Source organism: Neoarius graeffei, chromosome 17 (assembly GCF_027579695.1).
Source record: "Neoarius graeffei isolate fNeoGra1 chromosome 17, fNeoGra1.pri, whole genome shotgun sequence".
NCBI lineage: Eukaryota > Metazoa > Chordata > Actinopteri > Siluriformes > Ariidae > Neoarius > Neoarius graeffei.
Window position 1 is genome coordinate 47,567,543 of NC_083585.1, and position 23,850 is coordinate 47,591,392.

At 42.0% G+C, this 23,850-nt stretch overlaps 1 protein-coding gene across 2 annotated transcripts in view; it reads left to right on the forward strand.

Annotated features, from left to right (window-relative positions):
- st14 (ST14 transmembrane serine protease matriptase) overlaps nt 1-23,850 on the forward strand; it is a 176,147-nt gene that overhangs the window by 73,876 nt on the left and 78,421 nt on the right. For both annotated transcript variants that reach the window (XM_060897683.1, XM_060897684.1), the window contains exons 2-3: nt 2,079-2,226; nt 6,093-6,265. In XM_060897683.1, coding sequence (XP_060753666.1) covers nt 2,079-2,226; nt 6,093-6,265 — 321 coding nt within the window. The remainder of the gene's footprint in view (nt 1-2,078; nt 2,227-6,092; nt 6,266-23,850) is intronic.

Below are 23,850 nucleotides of genomic sequence, written 5' to 3' on the forward strand. Positions count from 1 at the left end.
CTCTGGGATGTTGGTGGGTTTCCTCACATGAACTGCTCGCTTCAGGTCCTTCCACAACATTTCGATTGGATTAAGGTCAGGACTTTGACTTGGCCATTCCAAAACATTAACTTTATTCTTCTTTAACCATTCTTTGGTAGAACGACTTGTGTGCTTAGGGTCGTTGTCTTGCTGCATGACCCACCTTCTCTTGAGATTCAGTTCATGGACAGATGTCCTGACATTTTCCTTTAGAATTCGCTGGTATAATTCAGAATTCATTGTTCCATCAATGATGGCAAGCCGTCCTGGCCCAGATGCAGCAAAACAGGCCCAAACCATGATACTACCACCACCATGTTTCACAGATGGGATAAGGTTCTTATGCTGGAATGCAGTGTTTTCCTTTCTCCAAACATAACGCTTCTCATTTAAACCAAAAAGTTCTATTTTGCTCTCATCCATCCAAAAACATTTTTCCTATAGCCTTCTGGCTTGTCCACATGATCTTTAGCAAACTGCAGACGAGCAGCAATGTTGTTTTTGGAGAGCAGTGGCTTTCTCCTTGCAACCCTGCCATGCACACCATTTGTTGTTCAGTGTTCTCCTGATGGTGGACTCATGAACATTAACATTAGCCAATGTGAGAGAGGCCTTCAGTTGCTTAGAAGTTACCCTGGGGTCCTTTGTGACCTCGCCGACTATTACACGCCTTGCTCTTGGAGTGATCTTTGTTGGTCGACCACTCCTGGGGAGGATAACAATGGTCTTAAATTTCCTCCATTTGTACACAATCTGTCTGACTGTGGATTGGTGGAGTCCAAACTCTTTAGAGATGGTTCTGTAACCTTTTCCAGCCTGATGAGCATCAACAACGCTTTTTCTGAGCTCCTCAGAAATCTCCTTTGTTCGTGCCATGATACACTTCCACAAACATGTGTTGTGAAGATCAGACTTTGATAGATCCCTGTTCTTTAAATAAAACAGGGTGCCCACTCACGGCACGGTGGTGTAGTGGTTAGCGCTGTCGCCTCACAGCAAGAAGGTCCTGGGTTCGAGCCCCGGGGCCGGCGAGGGCCTTTCTGTGCGGAGTTTGCATGTTCTCCCCGTGTCCGCGTGGGTTTCCTCCGGGTGCTCTGGTTTCCCCCACAGTCCAAAGACATGCAGGTTAGGTTAACTGGTGACTCTAAATTGACCGTAGGTGTGAATGTGAGTGTGAATGGTTGTCTGTGTCTATGTGTCAGCCCTGTGATGACCTGGCGACTTGTCCAGGGTGTACCCCGCCTTTCGCCCGTAGTCAGCTGGGATAGGCTCCAGCTTGCCTGCGACCCTGTAGAAGGATAAAGCGGCTAGAGATGATGAGATGATGAGATGAGATGAGGGTGCCCACTCACACCTGATTGTCATCCCATTGATTGAAAACACCTGACTCTAATTTCACCTTCAAATTAACGGCTAAACCTAGAGGTTCACATACTTTTGCCACTCACAGATATGTAATGTTGGATCATTTTCCTCAATAAATGACCAAGTATAATATTTTTGTCTCATGTGTTTAACTGGGTTCTCTTTATCTACTTTTAGGACTTGTGTGAAAACCTGATGATGTTTTAGGACATATTTATGCAGAAATATACAGAAAATTCTAAAGGGTTTGCAAACTTTCAAGCACCACTGTGTGTTTGTGTGTTTTTTTTGAGTGTGTTGTAGCTATGTGATTTGGATGATGTGGTTGACGAAGCGAAGTTATCTGTGTATGACAGGGTAACGTCAGTGGGTAATGAAGCATTCCATCACCTGGTCAGAAAAACCTTTATTGAGCAGAGAGCAGAATGTGCGAGCAAAGATAAATCTCAAGGATTTAACTTGCTAAAACAAGTAGCAGTCAGAACAGCCTGTGCCAGTTTCAAGCATGCCAAACATATATCGCGGTCACTGGGTTTGTTCTTTATCTCAAAATCCAATATTGGATAATTAAAGTAAAATTAAATTGGACTTTTTGACATGTTCTGATGTTCCTGAACAGCTTTGATTGACATTTGACCAAACTTTGACATTTACTCCTCTCTCTCTCTCTCTCTCTCTCTCTCTCTCTCTAGTCCCGAAATGGCAGTGAAAATGTCACCTTCCTAACAAAGGAACAGAAGAAGGCATTGAAGCGGAAGAAGACTGGGGTGGTGGTGGGAAGTGTGCTGGTGCTGCTGGTGCTGGCGGTTGTGGCTGGATTTCTAATATGGTGGTTTGCTGGTACGAACCTTTCTAGAACCTGTGGCCTAATTCAGTCCAATGACCCTCTCGTCCCAATTATTCTATCCACATTAAGCCTAGGTCACAACCGGACGTACGATTTTTTGGCCGTGTGATTTTTGGCGTTCCCCAATTTGCTGCGGTTTTTTTTTTTTTTTTTTTTTTTGTTCGTGGAGAAAGACGCACGTTGGCTGTAAGTTTGTCTTGCAACCTGAAAAAAACGTAAGCGCCCGTAGAGTTTGTTTGACATGACAAAGAACCTCTGCGGCCGGTCTACGGCTCGAAAATCAGCACGTCACACGCGCGCCCTCCGTGCGTTTCACGCGCGCCCTCCGTGCGTTTCTTGCGTTTTTTTGCACGTAGACCGGCCGTAGGAGCACGTACGGTCGGTTGTGACCGAGGCATTAACTGGTTATGAGCAATTGTGCGCTCTGATTGGCTACTCAACTCCTAGGATATCAGCTCATATACCGTGAGTAGAGAAAAGCAAAATGGCAGAGCGTGGTGCTGAACTAACCGAGGACAAAATAAAAACTCTACTCAGAAACAAAACCCCAAAAAATACACACAAAAAACCCAACAAAATATGGAATACAAGTATTTGATTGTAAGAATTCCCCTCCCCCCCAAGAATTATCGCATTTTTCACAAATTGCTACAGTCATTTCGCCGGTTTGTTTACATTCGAAGCGGAAATGATTTTGTCGGAAGTTTTGTATCAAGTTTTTATTTATCAAATTTGCAAAAAATAAAAATGCTCCGTTTCTCAAAATCCAGTGAATGTGGATAGAATAAAACAGTTATTCCACTCAATCTCGGCGCTACGCATTTCGTCGGCTCTCAGCTCATGTACGACTCGATTTCGTGGAATAACTGTTAAATATTTAGTGTTCCAACACAAGTGACTTTTTATAATTGCTCCCGGATAAATATTAGCTCAACCTAAGAAAGAGTGCAGAAGAAGAATAAGTCATTCTACGAGATGTTTAGAAATCTGAAACCAAAAGCTGATCTTGATCATTGTTCTCTCCGACTCTTATTTACACTCCAGCCTGCATATAAAACTGAGCATTCGATAGAGGGATCCATGAAGCTTTTGTTGCTCAGTTTCCCTCAGTAGTATAATTTATACTGATCAATAACGTGATAGATTTGCGATAAAAATGCTGTAAAATTTCATCGGACGCCACGTTGCACAGCGATAAACAGATGGTTTAAGTAGCCTTATTCCACAGCACGGCTGATTCCTCAGTTCTGGTTGGCCGAAAGGTGTTGATTTAATTTTCTTTTAAAGCAGCTCTAACAGGAGTTATAGCCGTAAGGTGAATCACGGGTTTATAGATCAACTCGCCAAGTCGTTTCTATAGACCCCTTCGCATGTTTGTAAACAAACCGACCGTTGCCAGGATGCGCGTGCAGCCTGGACTCGGAAACAATGGCGCTGCCCATAGACCGGCATTATGAGCTGTCAGATTATGCAAAACAATTGTCGTTACAGGATCGAGAATGCTACATAAATAAGTTAACTCTAACAAGTGGACATCGCCTACCGGATCCGTATTTAATTAAAGAGTGGACGGACGATGTTAGTAAGTTCCCTGGTATACAATGGCCAGATATATACTCGTACCTGACCCTAGGCTGACACTTGCATGACTTTTGGCCACGATTTTGTCGTGGCAAGTCGTGCCATTTTGGGGCACGAACTGGGAGGCTCCCGCACTGTTCACGACTAGTTCACGCATAGTTCACGACGAGTTCACGAATGCGTGCCCGTCCACATTCACGAACTGGCACGACGAGTTCACGCATAGTTTGCGCATAGTTTACGCACTTCCCGCATTGGCACGACGAGTTTGCGCAATTCGGACGGTGTCGTGCCGACTTGGGCACGCCTGTGTCATGCACAACCTCATCCTCATCAGATACCCACACGCAATTTCAGAAGTGGACCGCGAAGATCCGGACACACATGATCTGATCCCTGGTGGATGGAGGACTGACCGACACCTGCAGGGGCTGCTGCCTCTAACCGGCCATCATACCCAGAAGGATGCAAAGGATCAGCGAGACTACCTGTCACATTACTACATGTCCCCTGCTGGTGCTGTCCCTTGGCGAGAAAGAATGGTAGTAGCTTCATGAGCTGCATCCACAGTTGTTTCATTTTTTAAATAAAAGAAACGAAACACCCCCCCCCCCCCCAAAAAAAAAAAAAAAAAAAATTGCGAATGGCGAGAAGTGTCTGGGAAGCCCTATATATACCCCCGCACCGACGCGAGCGCCACTGTCACGCAGTAGTCGTGAACTGCTCGTGAACTCGTCGTGAACTGCTCGTGCCATGCGCAAACTGTTCGTGAAGTGCGTAAACTAGTCGTGAACTGCTTGTGCCATCAATGCGTGACCATGTCAGTGGGAAGGCACGGCCACGCTGCGACGCGCACCAATTCGTGAACATGTCGTGAACTACTCGTGAACTCGACGTGAGCTGTTCGTGAACTATTCGTGGCAGTTCGTGACAGTCGTGGCATGGCGCGCACTTCCACGCACTGGCACGCATCCTCCCGCATCGTCCCGACGAGTTCACGACAAGATCACGAACAGTTTGCGCATAGTTCACGACCCGGTCGCGAAATTTTGTCGTGACCAAAATTTTGAACATTTCAAAATTCTCGTCCCGACATGGCACGCAGTCACGACGGGTTTACGCACACTTCATGCCAGTTTACGACTAGTTTGCGCACTGGCACGACTCGAGTCGTGCCAATGCGTGCCACGGAATCGTGCAAGTGTCAGCCTAGCCTTATTGACAAGACTTCAGTGTACACCCACGAAAAACTTCGTGCCTACAAGTCTTTAGACGCATATGATTGTTATGATGGCACAAAATCTGGACTGCTTGAGTCAAGCGAGACCTCTCCTACAAACAAAATTGCATGCAAAGCTAAGCTAACATGCTAACAATATTCATTACATTGTGTAACTATGACCCAGCTAATCAGACAAACGTTACCAAAGTATTTTGCTACATCAATAAACGAAGACTAGAAAGAATAAAAACGAAAGATTTAATAAATAGCCTGATCTTACCTGTGATGAAGTGGGCGCTGCAAACCCGCGCATTTTTGATAGTGCTTTCATCCCAGTCTACACGTTTGATGGCTTGTAGTCATAGACGTCGGTGATTTTTTTTTTGGAATGGGTGAGATCCTGCTGGAATTCTGAACATTTTAACCCCATCACTGCTACGATTCTGACACCCGACAACACAACAACTAGGCATTTCTTCCAAATATTTCTTCTCGTCTCTACCGTCGCCGAGTCTTTTTTGAGTCCAGGCTGCGCGCGCAATTTCCTCTTACGTCTGAACGACGTTTACTGCGAAGGGGTCTATAGTAACTGCTAATTAAGCGGTGAACGTTTCATATCATCTGAGAATTATTAACAGATTAAGAAATGTGTCTTTATTGAAGTAATAACAGGATTTTTAATCTTTAATTAATTCATAAAAATATAATTGATGGCAACTTGCTGTGGAATAAGAGGAATAAAAAGCTTCAAGATATGCCGTTATAGAAGCGAAACAGCCTCAATAATTCAGTTTCATTCCAACCCGTTGTTCTTTCTTACAGTAATGACTTTATTTTCAGAAGGTTAATAACCAGTTTCGCTCACACTAATCTTACACTCGGCCTCCTATCTGTCCGGGCATGGGACCGGCACTAAGTATGTACTGTCTTGTACAACGCTAGTGGCTGGGTATTTTTACCTGATCTTCACGTCCCAGTTATCTATCCTAATAGCATGTTTTCTTCCTTACTTGTCAAGGTACCCCATTTACAGGAATTTTTTTTTTCTTCCTCCAGTCGTACCTAGCATCGCCAAGAAGAACCCAGAACCTAGCCTGGCAAACCAGCAATATTTGGGAGCGCGAGTCTTCAGCGGACAGATGGCGCTTCTAGATGTCCCGTACGGTCCTGAATATGAGAACCCCAACAGCGTGGAGTTCCAAGAGACAGCCGATGCACTACAGGACATTGTGAGTTTCTCTGCTCTCACTCCTGTGCTCGACAGCGATGAACCCTTGAGTCCACGTTGAAGCAGCTCTCTGACTCAAACTCAGTGGAATAAACCCAGAGTATAGAGAGAAACTTAATTATACAGAAATAAAGTATGGACCAAAATTTAAATATCATCATCAGTAGCGGGGCGGCACGGTGGTGTAGTGGTTAGCGCTGTCGCCTCGCAGCAAGAAGGTCCGAGTTCGAGCCCCGTGGCCGACGAGGGCCTTTCTGTGCGGGGTTTGCATGTTCTCCCCGTGTCCGCGTGGGTTTCCTCCGGGTGCTCCGGTTTCCCCCACAGTCCAAAGACATGCAGGTTAGGTTAACTGGTGACTCTAAATTGACCGTAGGTGTGAATCTTTCGATTACGTTCATTATGTCTTATATTGAATATCGTTAGTTTTTTCTTTTTTATCAGACATCTAAATTTTTAGGTTTGTTTACCTGACATGTCTCGACGTACGACTGTCGTCTTCCTCAGAGTGTCACCGGATGTTATTGGTGACGCATCTTTTATCAGCCGATGATATATGATGATAAACACCATATATGAGATTCCATGCCAATTATGCAATAAAACTTGCATCGGGGAGACAGGAAGGAGTTTCAACACAAGAAGAAATGAACATAAGAAAGAGTGCGAAAAGGAGACAGCTACAAGACAAACCCGAACAATAAAAGAAAAGGCACAACAGGAAAATTATAAGTCAGCCATAACAGATCATTGCAAAAGGGAAAATCATATTATGGACTGGGGGAATGCCAGAGTCATCCGCACAGAAGATAACAAACATCGGCGCTGGATCAGGGAGGCCATAGAGATCCGTAAGCGAAGTCCGAGGACCATCAACCGGGATGAGGGAGCATACATGCTCTCCCGTACCTGGAGTGCCATCTTGCAGGGGACGAACTGACAGTAGAAGGCGTGACCGACCTGTCAATCCAGACAGGAAGGCCACGCCTTCGGAAACATCAGCTGATAAAAGATGCGTCACCAATAACATCCGGTGACACTCTGAGGAAGACGACAGTCGTACGTCGAAACATGTCAGGTAAACAAACCTAAAAAATTAGATGTCTGATAAAAAAGAAAAAACTAACAATACAGTGGTGCTTGAAAGTTTGTGAACCCTTTAGAATTTTCTATATTTCTGCATAAAAATGACCTAAAACGTCATCAGATTTTCACACAAGTCCTAAAAGTAGATAAAGAGAACCCAGTTAAACAAATGAGACAAAAATATTATACTTGGTCATTTATTTATTGAGGAAAATGATCCAATATTACATATCTGTGAGTGGCAAAAGTATGTGGACCTTTGCTTTCAGTATCTGGTGTGACCCCCTTGTGCAGCAATAACTGCAACTAAACGTTTCCGGTAACTGTTGATCAGTCCTGCACACCGGCTTGGATGAATTTTAGCCCGTTCCTCAATACAGAACAGCTTCAACTCTGGGATGCTGGTGGGTTTCCTCACGTGAACTGCTCGCTTCAGGTCCTTCCACAACATTTCGATTGGATTAAGGTCAGGACTTTGACTTGGCCATTCCAAAACATTAACTTTATTCTTCTTTAACCATTCTTTGGTAGAACGACTTGTGTGTTTAGGGTCGTTGTCTTGCTGCATGATCCACCTTCTCTTGAGATTCAGTTCATGGCCAGATGTCCTGACATTTTCCTTTAGAATTCACTGGTATAATTCAGAATTCATTGTTCCATCAATGATGGCAAGCCGTCCTGGCCCAGATGCAGCAAAACAGGCCCAAACCATGATACTACCACCACCATGTTTCACAGATGGGATAAGGTTCTTATGCTGGAATGCAGTGTTTTCCTTTCTCCAAACATGAGGCTTCTCATTTCAACCAAAATGTTCTATTTTGGTCTCATCCTTCACAAAACATTTTTCCAATAGCTGTCTGGCTTGTCCACATGATATTTAGCAAACTGCAGATGAGCAGCAATGTTCTTTTTGGAGAGCAGTGGCTTTCTCTTTGCAAGCCTGCCATGCACACCATTGTTGTTCAGTGTTCTCCTGATGGTGGACTCATGAACATTAATATTAACCAATGTGAGAGAGGCCTTCAGTTGCTTAGAAGTTACCCTGGGGTCCTTTGTGACCTCACCGAATATTACACGGCTTGCTCTTGGAGTGATCTTTGTTGGTCGACCACTCCTGGGGAGGGTAACAATGGTCTTAAATTTCCTGCATTTGTACACAATCTGTCTGACTGTGGATTGGTGGAGTCCAAACTCTTTAGAGATGCTTTTGTAACCTTTTCCAGCCTGATGCGCATCAACAATGCTGTTTCTGAGGTCCTCAGAAATCTCCTTTGTTCATGCCATGATACACTTCCACAAACATGTTGTGAAGATCAGACTTTGATAGATCCCTGTTCTTTAAATAAAACAGGGTGCCCACTCACACCTGATTGTCATCCCATTGATTGAAAACACCTGACTCTAATTTCACCTTCAAATTAACTGCTAATCCTAGAGGTTCACATACTTTTGCCACTCACAGATATGTAATATTGGATCATTTTCCTCAATAAATAAATGACCAAGTATAATATTTTTGTCTTATTTGTTTAACTGGGTTCTCTTTACCTATTTTTAGGACTTGTGTGAAAATCTGATGTTTTAGGTCATATTTATGCAAAAAAATAAAAAATTTTAAAGGGTTCACAAACTTTCAAGCACCACTGTATGTAGGTGTGAATGTGAGTGTGATTGGTTGTCTGTGTCTATGTGTCAGCCCTGTGATGACCTGGCGACTTGTCCAGGGTGTACCCCGCCTTTCGCCCGTAGTCAGCTGGGATAGGCTCCAGCTTGCCTGCGACCCTGTAGAAGGATAAAGCGGCTACAGATAATGAGATGAGATGAGATGAGATCATCAGTAGCAGTCCTGCAGTGGTGTCTTTCTATTGGCTGATGGTTTACCTGAGCAGTTGATAAATTGTGCATAAAGTCAGTAACACTGCTGCTACATATTGACCTACAGTACATGATAGCAGCTAGCTGTAATGTCGTTATTCTCTTAGCTGTGATTTTATTTATGATATAAACCTGGCATCTGTGTCAGAATTAAAATCGGCTTCTATTTAATTCCAGCAGATGGTGCTACAGATATTACTTAGGATATGTTGCACCCCTCCTTTTTTATTTTATTCTGGATCATAAGCCATATGGGTCAAAGACGAATGGGATAAAGGGGAATATATTTGTGCATATTAATACTTTTCTGTAATATGAACAGCCTTTGGAAGCAAAAAAGACACGTCTTTGACCCACATACGGTACACACACGGGTAGAATAGTAGGATTAATTGTAATACTAAAATACCACTGGTAGTAAACCATGAATCACTCATTAATTATAACATAAAATGAGTAAAATACCTACGACAAATCAGAGTCTTTGAGTCAAAAGATTGACGCAAGAGTGTTGTAATAAGCTGACAGGTGGAGTCAGTACTCTTCTACTCCCTTGCCTCATTGCCTGAAGTGTTTCTTGTCTCAAGGCGAACACACCCGCAAAGATTATTTTAATGACCAACCTGTTCTGATTTTCCAAGCGACTCTGTGGCACTGTGCTCTATTTAACACCCGTGTAAAGCTGGTAGGATTTTTAGTGAATGTAGATTCGATCGTAGTTACGAAGACAGAGGTTTCAAAGTGGTTCAAAAGGAAGTTTTACAAACGCAGTTTTTCGTTCAAAGACTGATGAAAGCATTTTGTGAACATTTACCGGTACACAAGTCCTATCATCATGCTCAGTCGTGATGCCGATTCCACCTGTTACGTTCCTGGGGAAGGAGCTACTCGTCGTTCGCTCAAACCTCGGCGTTATAGTCGATGAAAACATGTCGTTCGATGAACATATTAGGACTCTAGCCGCAGAATTAATAAGCAAACTAGTAATGATGAGTAGGATCTGCCAGCTTTTTGATCGACAGACACTTTTTACACTCTAACTCTTTTTATAAAGCTTTTTTACCGTTGTACTGTCTGGTCAGGTACCAGCAATTCAAATATTCGTAAATTACAGCTAGTCCAGAATTGTGCTGCCCAAATTCTATCTGTGCAGATATCTCAAACTAGCCTGGGAAATCCCATGCTGCTTTGCACAATCGTTCCGATCTGAAAAGACAGCATGGATACTATGGTCTAAAGCAGGGGTGGGCAATTATTTTTTCCATGGGGCCACATGAGAATCAGGAAATTTTGTGGAGGGCCGGACCAAAAGGCTGAACTAAATGCTGCATAATATTAATTGTATTTCTTTATATAAAGCAGTAAATAACATTGTTTTTACAAGCTGCTAAGACTGGTAAGAGTATGGGAAAAAGCGAGGTTGCCTTACAAAAAATGTCATTTATTCAATCAAATTTCCCAAAACAATGGTTAACAAAATGTGAACGTTTGTACCTTTTTTTTTCAGTCACATTCAGCCCAAAACACAGTAAAGACATCACAATATTGTCTTTCTACTCCAAATATCAAGCAAGATACATCATATTATAATAATGATGCCCACGTTTGTAGTCTAATCACCTCATTTGGTGTTTTTCAGTTTTTTATTTGTTCAGTGAGAGAAATCTAGTCTCTGTTGGTCTTTAACGAGTGCATCAGAGTCAGGTTGAATGTCTGAGGTGGAGATGCGAAGCACAGCTGACGGATGATCATCAGTCGATTCGGTGTAGGGATCAGATCTACAGATCGGCTCGGGCTCCGGCGCCTGCTGGTGATGTCACACTATGATTGGCTGGACCGTTTGAAGGATGACGTACAAGTTTGTGGTTGGTCTGGACAAATTACGGAAGTAGTTATCGCGGGATTAGGTTTCGTGGGATTTCGTGTCATGTTCATGTCGCGCGCATTGCGTTTTTGTTGAACACAACTTCAAAATAAAAGCAATGCACATTCAGTCCATGCATGAGGTAAAATTAGAAAATACGTTTATTTTGTAATTTCTAATTAACCTTACGCGGGCCGGTCAGAATGAACCAAAGGGCCGGATGCGGCCCGCGGGCCGGAAAATGCCCAGGTCTGGCCTAAAGGCTCGCCTGAGTTAGGGAGCCAATCAGAGAGTGGGGAGGGGTGGAAAGACGGTGATGCGTACTACTCGACAAACGGAAGCTTGTAGTTTATTTGGGACTCCTAACAGCGCTAACCTCTCGGATATGCTCGTTGTTTTTTTGGTCAAAAACATGTCTGTTGAATGTCCAAATACGGAGGGTCCAGCTTCTCTCATATTTGTCTTGCACAAACGGCAGTAATCGTTCGGTGCCATTGTTTTCCTATTTTTGTTTTGCCTTCTCTTTCTCTTTCCTTCTCTTCTTCGCCTCTTCGTCTTCTTCGTCGCTCTAACTACGTCACCGGGTACAACTGCCATGATTGGCCATGGGCTACGTATACGCCAAATGATAGACATTCGCAACATCCAATAAACGGCCGTTGACAATCGTAAACCACACCTCCCCTACGAGAAATTCAATAAGCAGATTCCAGACCATATTTCACTTGTGATATGGTCTGGTGTTAACCAGACTAATCTCAAACTGAAGCTTTTGCCTGTGTCTGATTTGTTAACCATAAGAGACACGGTACTTTATGTATAAACGCATGAATAAGCTTGCCCTTAATTATCTTACTAGGGCCATTATTAAAAAATGTTCTGTTTCCAGTCCACCGGCCGGGTGAGTGCCGTTTGTGCGGTTGAAATTTTTTTTTTTTTAACGCCGGTTTTTCGACATTTTTTTCAGGTTCGTAAATCTAAAATCGAACTTGACATTTCCGCATTCCCAGGGCTTTCCACTAAGGCTCATACTAGCCAGCCATGACAAATACGGTACAGTACATCAGGGAACCTTATCACGACTCTGCACGTCGTTCTATTACTACCGGTAGTCTATTTTCGTCACTTTTTCACATTTTTAAACATCTGTATGTCTGTATGCAGTTTTCTGCAATATGTTTTTTACAAGTATTGTGTGTATTATATGTAGGCCTATTATGTGTATCTTTTATTAATTTCCTTCGGGATGAGTAAACGTTTTAATTTTTGAAGCAATATCTCTGTGTTGTTTTCTTGCCTTGAACTTCACAATGATGCACAAGGTAGACGCAGTTTAAATAAGCTTAGAGGAAAAAAAAAAACAACCCGACGAAGGACAAGGTTTCTTTATTCATCGTGACTTTTATTAAATTTATCTTGAGATGATTGTTTGTGGTCCGATCCACAGCTGCGTTGAACAATCGCGTGTCGGTGTCTGGCGTCAGAGGATGCTTTCCTGTAATCAAACAGATTGAATGCAAGTTTGGTTAGTGTCAACCTCTAGCCTTTGGTACACTGAAAAAAGTGAAACAAAGCTGTTGTTCATTTAATGTATTTGTTTTCATTCCAGTGAATAAAAAAAAAAAAAGTTTGCTCCCATATTCAAAAGTTGTTTAAATGAATTTAAAATATTCAGGTTTAACAAATATTATTTACATGAAGTAATAAAACCAATGTATTCAGCAGTGCTGTGGCTCAGTCAACTAAGGCACCATACCATAAGTCCGGGGACCGGGGTTCGATTCCAACCCGAGGTCATTTCCCAATCCCGTCTCTCTCTCTCCAGCTCATTTCCTGTCTCTACACTGTCCTATCCAATAAAGGTAAAAAAAAAAAAAAGTAATTATTTTAATTTAGGAAAATCTGAAATAATTGCTTTGGTTCAACCATCGGAAATTGGTTTACATGAAGTTAAATATTTCAGGTCAAATCAAATGAATTATTTATATTGTATAACACTACAATATTAGGTGTGATCGATTACCTCAGTTTTTTTTAATTTGAGCCAGTGTTTAATTTTTTTCAGTGTATCAGTAATATCAGTGGGGCGGCACGGTGGTGTAGTGGTTAGCGCTGTCGCCTCACAGCAAGAAGGTCCTGGGTTCGAGCCCCGTGGCCGGCGAGTGCCTTTCTGTGCGGAGTTTGCATGTTCTCCCCGTGTCTGCGTGGGTTTCCTCCGGGTGCTCCGGTTTCCCCCACAGTCCAAAGACATGCAGGTTGGGTTAACTGGTGAGACTAAATTGAGCGTAGGTGTGAATGTGAGTGTGAATGGTTGTCTGTGTCTATGTGTCAGCCCTGTGATGACCTGGTGACTTGTCCAGGGTGTACCCCGCCTTTCACCCGTAGTCAGCTGGGATAGGCTCCAGCTTGCCTGCGACCCTGTAGAAGGATAAAGCGGCTAGAGATAATGAGATGAGATGAGTAATATCAGTATACAAGGCGACATCATTTGCCTTCATTAGTAGACAGGGAGTTTTCTGTGGGCATGAGTAGCTGTCTCGTGCGCAAGGCAGCTGACCTCTCCCGACCATCTATTAAATATGAAAAAATCCCGCCGCGCAAAGAGTAGCCCAGCTGAGATGCCAGTCTACAAGTCAACCTAAAACACCTTCGTTTTCAAACTTCACAATGGGTATCTGAACTGTGTAACTTTGTAATAGGCTTACACATTATTCACGTCGGACATTCAGCCTAATTTAACTTTCCATAAACGTGCGTTGCGATGCACAATTGTCTCCGCCAAGCCTACTGTAAATGTTTTCACATTCCTTTGTTAACAGCCTCCTACCATATACAGTACAGTAGATGGAAAGTGATTTAAAGCTACCCTGCATCTATCTAACATGTTAAAAAGTTTAATCGTTTCTTGTAAATTAACAAAAGTACATTTCATTATAGGGCCACCATAAACGCACCCAAATGTTTTATTCAGCACAACGTTTTGGACGTGTTGTCCTTCTCAAAGTACAGTGATCGAAACTTCGTGCTGAATAAAACGAGCTGTTATCAGTGTTGCGGAGTCTGTGTCTAATCATTTTAATAACTGTCAGCCTAGCCTGGCACCGTATATCAAGTCGGTAACTGTGGTTTAATCAATTAATAAATCAATACTTACTGGAGAGCTCGGTTTGGTCGTGTCTGCCCCAGCAAAAAACTCTGCAGCCTACAGTACGGTACATCCGTTAATTTTTACAGTGCACTGGAAAAAATACGGTATGTTGTCAGGTACCGGTACCATTCACAGTTGCCAGAAAAGAACCATACAGTAAATAACATCCCTACGCCCCTTCCTCCACCACCAATTTCGCTACTGAGGTGGCATTCCAATGAAGTGCCAGAATATTTAAGGCATTCTTCTACTTTGTCATCCATTTGCCGACATTGTACTGTACAGTACATTCTGTACCTGTACCCCAGAGAAATGCCAGAAGAATCCAGAGGGGGGCCGGAGGATTTTGCTATCTGGGGCGAGTGCTCCCAAGTGCTACCTGGTGGTCGTTTGGGTACATTGCAGCTCAGTTCAAAACAGATGCGGTACGTACCGCGTCGATACCGCTAGCTTGCCGCGTCAATGCGGGCACATTGGCCTGGCCCCGACGGTAAGTAGCCAACCGGGAGGGGGGAGTAAACACAAAATAAACTCCTGTGCACGCAGTTCCCAGGATTAAATGTATTTTCCACAGACCATTTATTTATTCACTTTACTCAAATACAAAGTAAAATGGCAGTAAATCTTCTCTCTTTTCTTGCGTATTGCATCATGAGGCGTTCCTGGCTTGTAAATCTCTTATTTTCGGTGCATGACACATTCACGCAGCTGAGCATGCTATGGATTAACAACGAAAACGGTCTGCAGTGGGGCGACACAATTACACGCTCAGCGAACATTTCTCCAATTGTGTATGAAAACACACTCCAACCACTCAGTTTGCTTTCATTTACAACCAGCGGTGTCTTTTGATGCCAGCACGTAATTGAAAGAGAGAAGACTGGTTTACCGGAGACAAAATAAGCGTCATCTCTGCTTCTGTTCCCTCCGACACACTACTGCCTCCGCCGAGTGCGCGCGCACTCTGAACTGAATCTGATCTGCGCATGCGCCGTGCGGCACAAAAAAAAAGGCAGCCACCATGAAGGAAGGAGATCCGGAGTTTTCAAACATTTGCTTAAGTGTGAAATCGCAAAATGGTATTCTAGCGAACAACAAAATAGTAAAGATTCAGAAAAACAAATCATTCGGTGATCATTTTAATAGTGTAATTTCATCCGAACTAGGCCTAACAGTCGATTTAGAACTACAAAAAGTCCGTGTGTCGGACATTTTAAGTACCTTTGTAAAAGTTTTGCAAATGTTGCAGTCAGCATTTAAAATGCCAACTTCAGGTTTTTGTACAAGTTTCAGTTGATTAAACTGTCATTTTATTAAATGTGTCTGCTTTTGTAATAAAAAAGTACTGAAAGAAAAAGCAAACACAGCATTGCGATTTATCCATCCATATGTAAAAAAAAAAAAATCCCTCCCTCCTGACTGAAATTTTTTTTGCTCACCCGGTGGACAGGAAACGGATTTTTTTTTAAGGATGGCCTAGCTTGTTCAGGAAATGCTCCGGTATACATCAACATAATACGAGGAATAGTAACAATCTGAATATCCGTAAGCGTTGTACTGCCAAGGCACACGACTCATTTCTTTATAGAGGGGTCTTCGTCTGGAACTCACATCCTGAGGCAATTTCCAAGTCTCTCAGGATCCATTTTTAACGTAACTTAAAGTTGCATTATTTCAAGAGGTGACTGCACACCTATTGCTGTTAAGTTTGATGATAATGTTTGGAAATGGTACTCATTATGTTTTGATAACTCCTTTCTATATATTTCCCTAGAAAAAAAAAAAATATATATATATATATATATATATATATAATATGTTATTTACCAGCTGGGAGGTCCGTGTCGTGAAATACTGTGACCGAGGTCTTGAAAGTACTGACCAAGGCCCTCTGGGCCGAAGTCAGTATTCAAGGCCGAGGTCACGGTATTTCACCATACGGACTGACCTTAAGCTGGTACGTAAGTAATATGTTTATTTTTTCTTTACCAAATTCTAACAGAAAACGAGAGCGCCCAAAAGGGAAAACCGAGCCGAGCCGCCATTTTGAATCCTCATTCACGGCTGTAATGCAAATGGCTTCCTCCTCGGTATACAAGTGCACTTCCATGACAGGAAAAAAACTACATTTTGCCGCCTATGTAGTCCCCTATTTATACACAATTGAGTCATTCAGGATTCAACCATGTTTTTGCTCGGCTTTAGCAACAGTTAGAGGTTTTAGCTTTCTCTTGAAATGTTTTATTTCTTCTTCCTCAGGGTAGTAAAACTCACTTTCGCTGTGAACACTGTCGTTATCACTATCCATGCTGTAAAATTAATGCTATTCTCCTGAGAAATGCTGGCAAAAATTTATAAGATTTTTGATAATTTTATAAATGAGTCTTATATTTAAAAAAAAAATGTTGATAGAAAATGCTACTATGTTTGTTGTTGTGAACGAGCGAGTCGCCAGAGGTCCGTAACTGGGGTCCGTATCGTAGGATACGGACCCACTCGCCGGCCAATCAGAGTGCAGGATTTGATGGAAACCGGGCCACGAAAAAATGTTTTCATTTATTTTACATTATTTGTAATTATTATTACTTAGGTTTTTACAGCACTTGAAATTAGGTATCAAAGTCCTTCCCGCACCATGTGGCACATAGGGCGGCGCCGATCTCTGTTTCCGTAGCCCTCGGCCTTTCGCCTGTTACATACCGTAGTGTCGTGGAAAAATGATGAACACCAACACCAATCTTGTCCTTTTGCAAGAGAAAGAAGGTTTATTGCAGAAACAGACAAGTGATGAGGGTTCGGCGTGCTTTTCGGCACATTCCGCTTTTTCCCCGGCATTTTGGGCGACTTGTGTAATTTGTGCAGATCCGAAGAGTTTGTTTTTTTTTGGGGGGGGGGTTTGCTCTCCGGTAATCCACTCTGGTAGTAATGATAGACCCGAGTACTGTGCAGACCATACAACGTTTGGTTCCCCCTGGTGGATATATGGAACCATTGACAGCAGAGATAGTAAGATTGACAGTGTAGCTGCTGGCTGCTATTATAATATTCAACAGCGTTCCGTTACAAACTGCTAGCTGCTACACTGTCAGTGGATGGAACCGATGGCTGGGCAGTCTGGTTGCTAAGGAACGTGACTCCCGGGCTTTTCCTCAGATAGGTGTGTTCATTTATCAACTTGCTGAATTTCATCTACTAGTGTGTATTTCTTTGGCGCCTCGGTGACTGGGAGTAAACGATCAACGTTGAAGTGGAAGTCATTTACTCATCTACAATCAAAGCGCAAGTGTTAAAATAATTGTGCATATATATATATATATATATATATATATATATATATATATATATATATATATATATATAAACTTTGTCTCTCGTAACCTAGCCTCCTTCATCTAACCATATTAGCCATGACCTATCCTTGGGGTAAAAAACGCCTGAAAAACGTAATGTTATTTGAGGAGTTGCATGATGACTGTATATGTTCTCAACGTAGTGTCTACATGGGTTAATGACGATTGTTTTTTGTTCCTAGATAATATTTAAGTGCCGTAATACCGTTCTATACGTGCAAGAATTGGTCTTATTAAAGCTTGTGGCTGTCTGGCTTAGTTAAAATGCTAACCGTTAGCACCCGACTAGCTGCTATTTTAGAACATCGAGTGATCAAATGGTAATGTGTAACCCATGTGTGTGTTATGAGTTCGTGGTGCATACATCCAAGGCACTACACAAACTTCAGGAAGTGGCAAAGAAAAGGAAGAAAAAGGAATAAAGATGGACTGACTTTGGGGTGGGGAACTGAAGATGGATTGGGAACTGAATTAATAAATAATAGTAATTAATAAATGTTCTGTTTTGTTGAAACTGTTGTCTGACTGATATTTTGTGTGTGTGTGGTGGGGGTAGGGTGACCATTTCCATAACACCAAAAAGGAGGACATTATTTGGACCGGGGGGTCTGGGGGCCCTCCCCCAGAAAATTTTGTATTTCTTAGATGCAGTTTCCTGGATTCTAATCAATTTTAGGGTGAATAATGACAAATCCCATCTGATTCATAGCCCTCAAATTGTTATGTAAACCACAGTGGCAAGATTGAGAATGGATTATTTTTATGCAAGTCACTCAAGTTTGGTGAACTCAACATCGCAATTTTGTAGGGTTAAAGATTATGATTGTGGGGGAAAAAAAGAGTAATGGTGATGATACACGGGGCAACTTTTTGGGCAATGTTGCCGAGCAATGTTGCTGGCAACGGGCAACTAGGTGAGACACAGGGCAACTTTTCAGGGCAACTAACAATGGGCAACAACAGTCAGCATCAGCAGTTTACAGTTAGCTAAAAAAAAATCGATGTCTTAATTTTTGCTGTGACCATTTAATCAAGCTGTCTGTTGTTTTTTTAGAGCTTTGGTGAGGTAAATTCCTCCATATAGAATATTAAAATAACTTACCGGCGTAAAAACAGATGAGGAGTCTCTCCATTTCTTCACTCCACTGACACTGAGCGGCCGCCATATTTGTTTGAAATTTCTGATCCGAACCTCACCAGAGGTCACATGACTCGATACCCGCGTTCTGATTGGCTTATCTCAAAAAGTTGCCAGAGATTATCAAAACCATTCAGAAAGAAACAATGTTGCCCAATCTCAATAGAAGAGAGTCAAAACGCAATTGCCCAGCAACATTGCTCGGCAACATTGCCCAAAAAGTTGCCCCGTGTATCATCACCATAAGGTCAAAGCATTCATAGTATTTATTATAATTCATGTATTAGCTCTTACTTGGCGAGAACACACAGTATTTATATTTATTAAAAACACCGTGGAGTTAACAAACCACTGAAATTAAACTTAAGGTGCTGAGTACCAAAAAGCACAACATTTGTAGATTCTCAAAGAACAAATAGGCAACATAACCAGCAACATTATAAAACGTTTTAAAGCATTCATAGTATTTATTATAATTCATGTATTAGCTCTTAATTGGCTAGAACACCATATTTGTATTTATTAAAAACATTGTGGAGTAACAAACCACTGAAATTAAACTTAACGTAGATATAGTAGATGTGCATTTGCACTGTCATCCATATCCTAACAAGTTAAGTTGTGAGCAGCTGGTCTACCGGACAGACTTGTGTTTCCAAGTCCCAGCCAGGGCCAGGGGGCAGGGCACTAGGCACGCGCCAGGAAGATCATCAAAGGATAGAGCGCAACGCGTTCTAGAACGCGGTGCGGAGTTCGCATTGCATGCCAAAAAACATCGAGCCATAGACTCTTTATTGTAGATTACTAGTGTGCAGCACAGATCTGCAGTTTCCCTACAAAACGTTATTCTAGAACTCTGCTCTTCCAGTCTGGCAAGTCGATATTATATAATTCCGCTCATCGTCTCTAAAAGGAGGACAAATGTGCGTCCGGCTTGATGCTGCGCCGGACGCCGGACAAGACATTGAAAAGACGGACGGTCCGGCCTAAAGACGGACGTCTGGCCACGCTAGGTGGGGGGGGGGGGGGGTCCGCGTCACCGCGCTACCTCACTCTTTTTTGACCATGGTTGTGTTTGCATCCCTGGTTTATAATGGGAGTCTATGGGGAAGCGCGCCTGTCCTCTCCTTACTTTCAGGCTTCGCATTCAAAAACTGTAGGGGTAATCGATAAGGGTCACTAATCTGTAGGTCGTTTATTTTAGACATATATCTAGTTATCTGTTCATTAGAAAAATGAGCCGTGTAGTCCGTCGGTTGAAATTGATCCATTTTGTATACAAGTGCAACAATATTCAGCTGTGTTGTTGACCGACAAGATGGCGGCTGTTTACTTTCCAGCTGGGATTCGGTCACGTGACTGCAAGAGGTCTATATATATATATATATATATATATATATATATATATATATATATATATATACTGGGTGTGATTTGCTGGGGGGGATCGTGGGGATCATCCCCCCCTCTGGTTTTTATCTCTGCTGAAAAAAATCCTCGGGGACAACCCCGTCAATAAAACAAACAAACCAAAAAAAAAAAAGTTGACATGACAGGCATGCTGTGACACAGTTTTCTATGGTCTACATTGCACTCACTTTCAAAATGACCCAAAGTGGCAGCTTTGATGTTCACGAACGTCCCCAGCAAATAGATACATTGTAGATAATAACAATATCCAGGCTGGACGACAACGGTGTGCTTGCTGCGTGCGCTGCGCTGTGCGCCTTAAGCTGGCCGAAGGATGAAGGCGAGCGCATTCTGTTTGGGGAAGACAAACTTGTCAGAATTCAAAAAACCCTGGCAGCTGAGGTCTCGGACACCGCTCTGCTGCTGAAAGAATTTCGACAGTACAAGTTCAACGGAGTCCAAGGAGAAAATCTCCTCAACTTGCTTTCTGTCGTCTCCACGCTTCCCGTGTCAACAGCAATGTGTGAACGTGGATTTAGCGCCATGAATCGCATCCTTACTGATGAGCGCAACAGAATGAATGTATCCACACTGACAGCCTTCTTTTCCTCGCTGTCAATGGGCCAGACGTGCGTTCCTTCCCTGCTGAGAAATTCGCAGAAATGTGGATTAAAGAAGGGCGAAACGCGGCGGATAGCGCACCGACGGGAAAGCAGAAAAGGCCACATGAACTGCGCCATCAGAGCAAACTGTTCATTTAGTATTCATGTATTTTAGTGATTTTCGAGTCACTGTCCATTTAATCCAGAGGGAGAGAAACATCACAGCAACGCGACAAGCAATGCGAACTTTGTTGTGTGTTAGTGTTCGTGTATTTAGTCAGAGAGATAGGAAGATGAATTTACTATCTCTGGTTTAGTGTTCGTTTTCATTTAGTGTTATTCATTTGATATCATCGGATGTTATTGAGCTGTTAGCCTATTGTTACCTTAATTTTGTGACGTTTCATGATTAAAAAAAAAAAAACATCCCCCCTTCTGTTTTTTTGACAAATCGCACCCTGTGTGTGTGTGTGTGTGTATGTGTGTATATATATATATATATATATATATATATATATATATATATATATATATATATATATATTAGTGCTGTCAAGCGATTAAAATATTTAATCGCGATTAATGTCGCGACTGTCATAGTTAACTCGGATTAATCGCAATTTAATCGCACATTTTTGTCACATGAAAAACCATTGTAATTCTCTTATCAGCATAAAAAAGTGAATGGGCTTGCTTTGTACCAATGTTTTTTTTTGTTTTTTTTTTATTGCAGAGCATAACACGTCTTGTCGCAGCCACTGACATCCATAACTTCCATATTAGCTGAGAAAACCAAGGGATGAAAAATAAAGTGCATATCACTGTGAAAATAAAAAATGTTTTATTTTACTCTTCATTAGTTTCTTTTGAAGAGAAGTATTTGCCATAAAAGAAGAAAAAAACAGATAACAAAAATAAAAACATTCATCATACGTTCAAAAACGTTCATCATAGTGTGGCACTGTATTCTCTAATTCTCACTGCTTATAACTCTACACCCCCCCGGTGGAGATGAGCTGGGAAACTGAAGACTGAAGGAACAGTATTGAAAAGTATTTTTCCAGTCTCACCTGTGAAAGGTAATCCCATGTGATCTCGTTTGGACGGTAAACCTGTTGGTACAGTTAAACGCAGCACATGAACGAGGCATCTTTATTCTCGGCTACTGTCTAGACGCTATACCAGAGACGGGTGAAGAATCTCCACTTTGCCACATCCAATATGGCGGCGAGGATGTTTATATGTCTATGCCTTTCTCCATCACTCACACATACTCTTATTATTGAAGCAGCACGCAACAAACCTCAACGGGAATTACGGGTGACTCGCAGCGCCAAATTAGAATTTGCGTTAACGGCACTATTTTTTTTAATCGCGTTAAATTGAGATCGCGTTAACGCGTTATTATCGCATTAACTTTGACAGGACATATATATATATATATATATATATATATATATATATATATGTGTGTGTGTGTAATATTTATTTATTCACGGCACCGTATCTTCAGCTCTGTTGGAATATCTGCATCATTTCATTCTTAATTAGCCTTTTTTTTTTTAAAAAACCACTGTAGGCAGACTGAACATTAGCAGTGGTCATGATTTTTTCTTTGTATATGTAGTTGTATAGTTTGCAAGCATACCAATGATGTTCTGTTGTAGAGTTTAACCATTTCGAGGAGAACCTTGAACGTTCCCTCTGCTCTTTCACAAATAAAGAACCATCAAGAGCTTAAGGTTTGATATATAATGCTACACTATGCATCAGGCAAAAACTGACACTTTATTAACCAAATTAAGCAAAGGCAACTCTTTAATTTATAAAACCATTGAATTAAGGAGTGAGTTTTGATTTTTAAAATGTTTTCCCTAACAGTAACGTTCTCTTGTTGCTGATATTCTCAGACCTTGGACTTGTAAGGATATGTGAGGCTTTTTTTTTCTTTATGAGAGATAGAATGTTTGCAGTTGATGTTATGAATGTGTTTCTTGCATGCAACTATTTTGTAAACTCAACTGAATACAGTATATGTGAGGCTTTTTATATAAACCCCCCCCCCCCCCCCCCCCCCCCATTCAGGGTCAAAACTTCAGATCGTAAAATTACAGAATTATTATTTATATACAACCCCGATTCCAAAAAAAGTTGGGACAAAGTACAAATTGTAAATAAAAACGGAATGCAATAATTTACAAATCTCAAAAACTGATATTGTATTCACACTAGAACATATCAAATGTCAAAAGTGAGACATTTTGAAATTTCATGCCAAATATTGGCTCATTTGAAATTTCATGACAGCAACACATCTCAAAGTTGGGACAGGGGCAATAAGAGGCTGGAAAAGTTAAAGGTACAAAAAAGGAACAGCTGGAGGACCAAACTGCAACTCATTAGGTCAATTGGCAATAGGTCATTAACATGACTGGGTATAAAAAGAGCATCTTGGAGTGGCAGCGGCTCTCAGAAGTAAAGATGGGAAGAGGATCACCAATCCCCCTAATTCTGCGCCGACAAATAGTGGAGCAATATCAGAAAGGAGTTCGACAGTGTAAAATTGCAAAGAGTTTGAACATATCATCATCTACAGTGCATAATATCATCAAAAGATTCAGAGAATCTGGAAGAATCTCTGTGCGTAAGGGTCAAGGCCGGAAAACCATACTGGGTGCCCGTGATCTTCGGGCCCTTAGACGGCACTGCATCACATACAGGCATGCTTCTGTATTGGAAATCACAAAATGGGCTCAGGAATATTTCCAGAGAACATTATCTGTGAACACAATTCACTGTGCCATCCGCCGTTGCCAGCTAAAACTCTATAGTTCAAAGAAGAAGGCGTATCTAAACATGATCCAGAAGCGCAGACGTCTTCTCTGGGCCAAGGCTCATTTAAAATGGACTGTGGCAAAGTGGAAAACTGTTCTGTGGTCAGACGAATCAAAATTTGAAGTTCTTTATGGAAATCAGGGACGCCGTGTCATTCGGACTAAAGAGGAGAAGGACGACCCAAGTTGTTATCAGCGCTCAGTTCAGAAGCCTGCATCTCTGATGGTATGGGGTCGCATTAGTGCGTGTGGCATGGGCAGCTTACACATCTGGAAAGA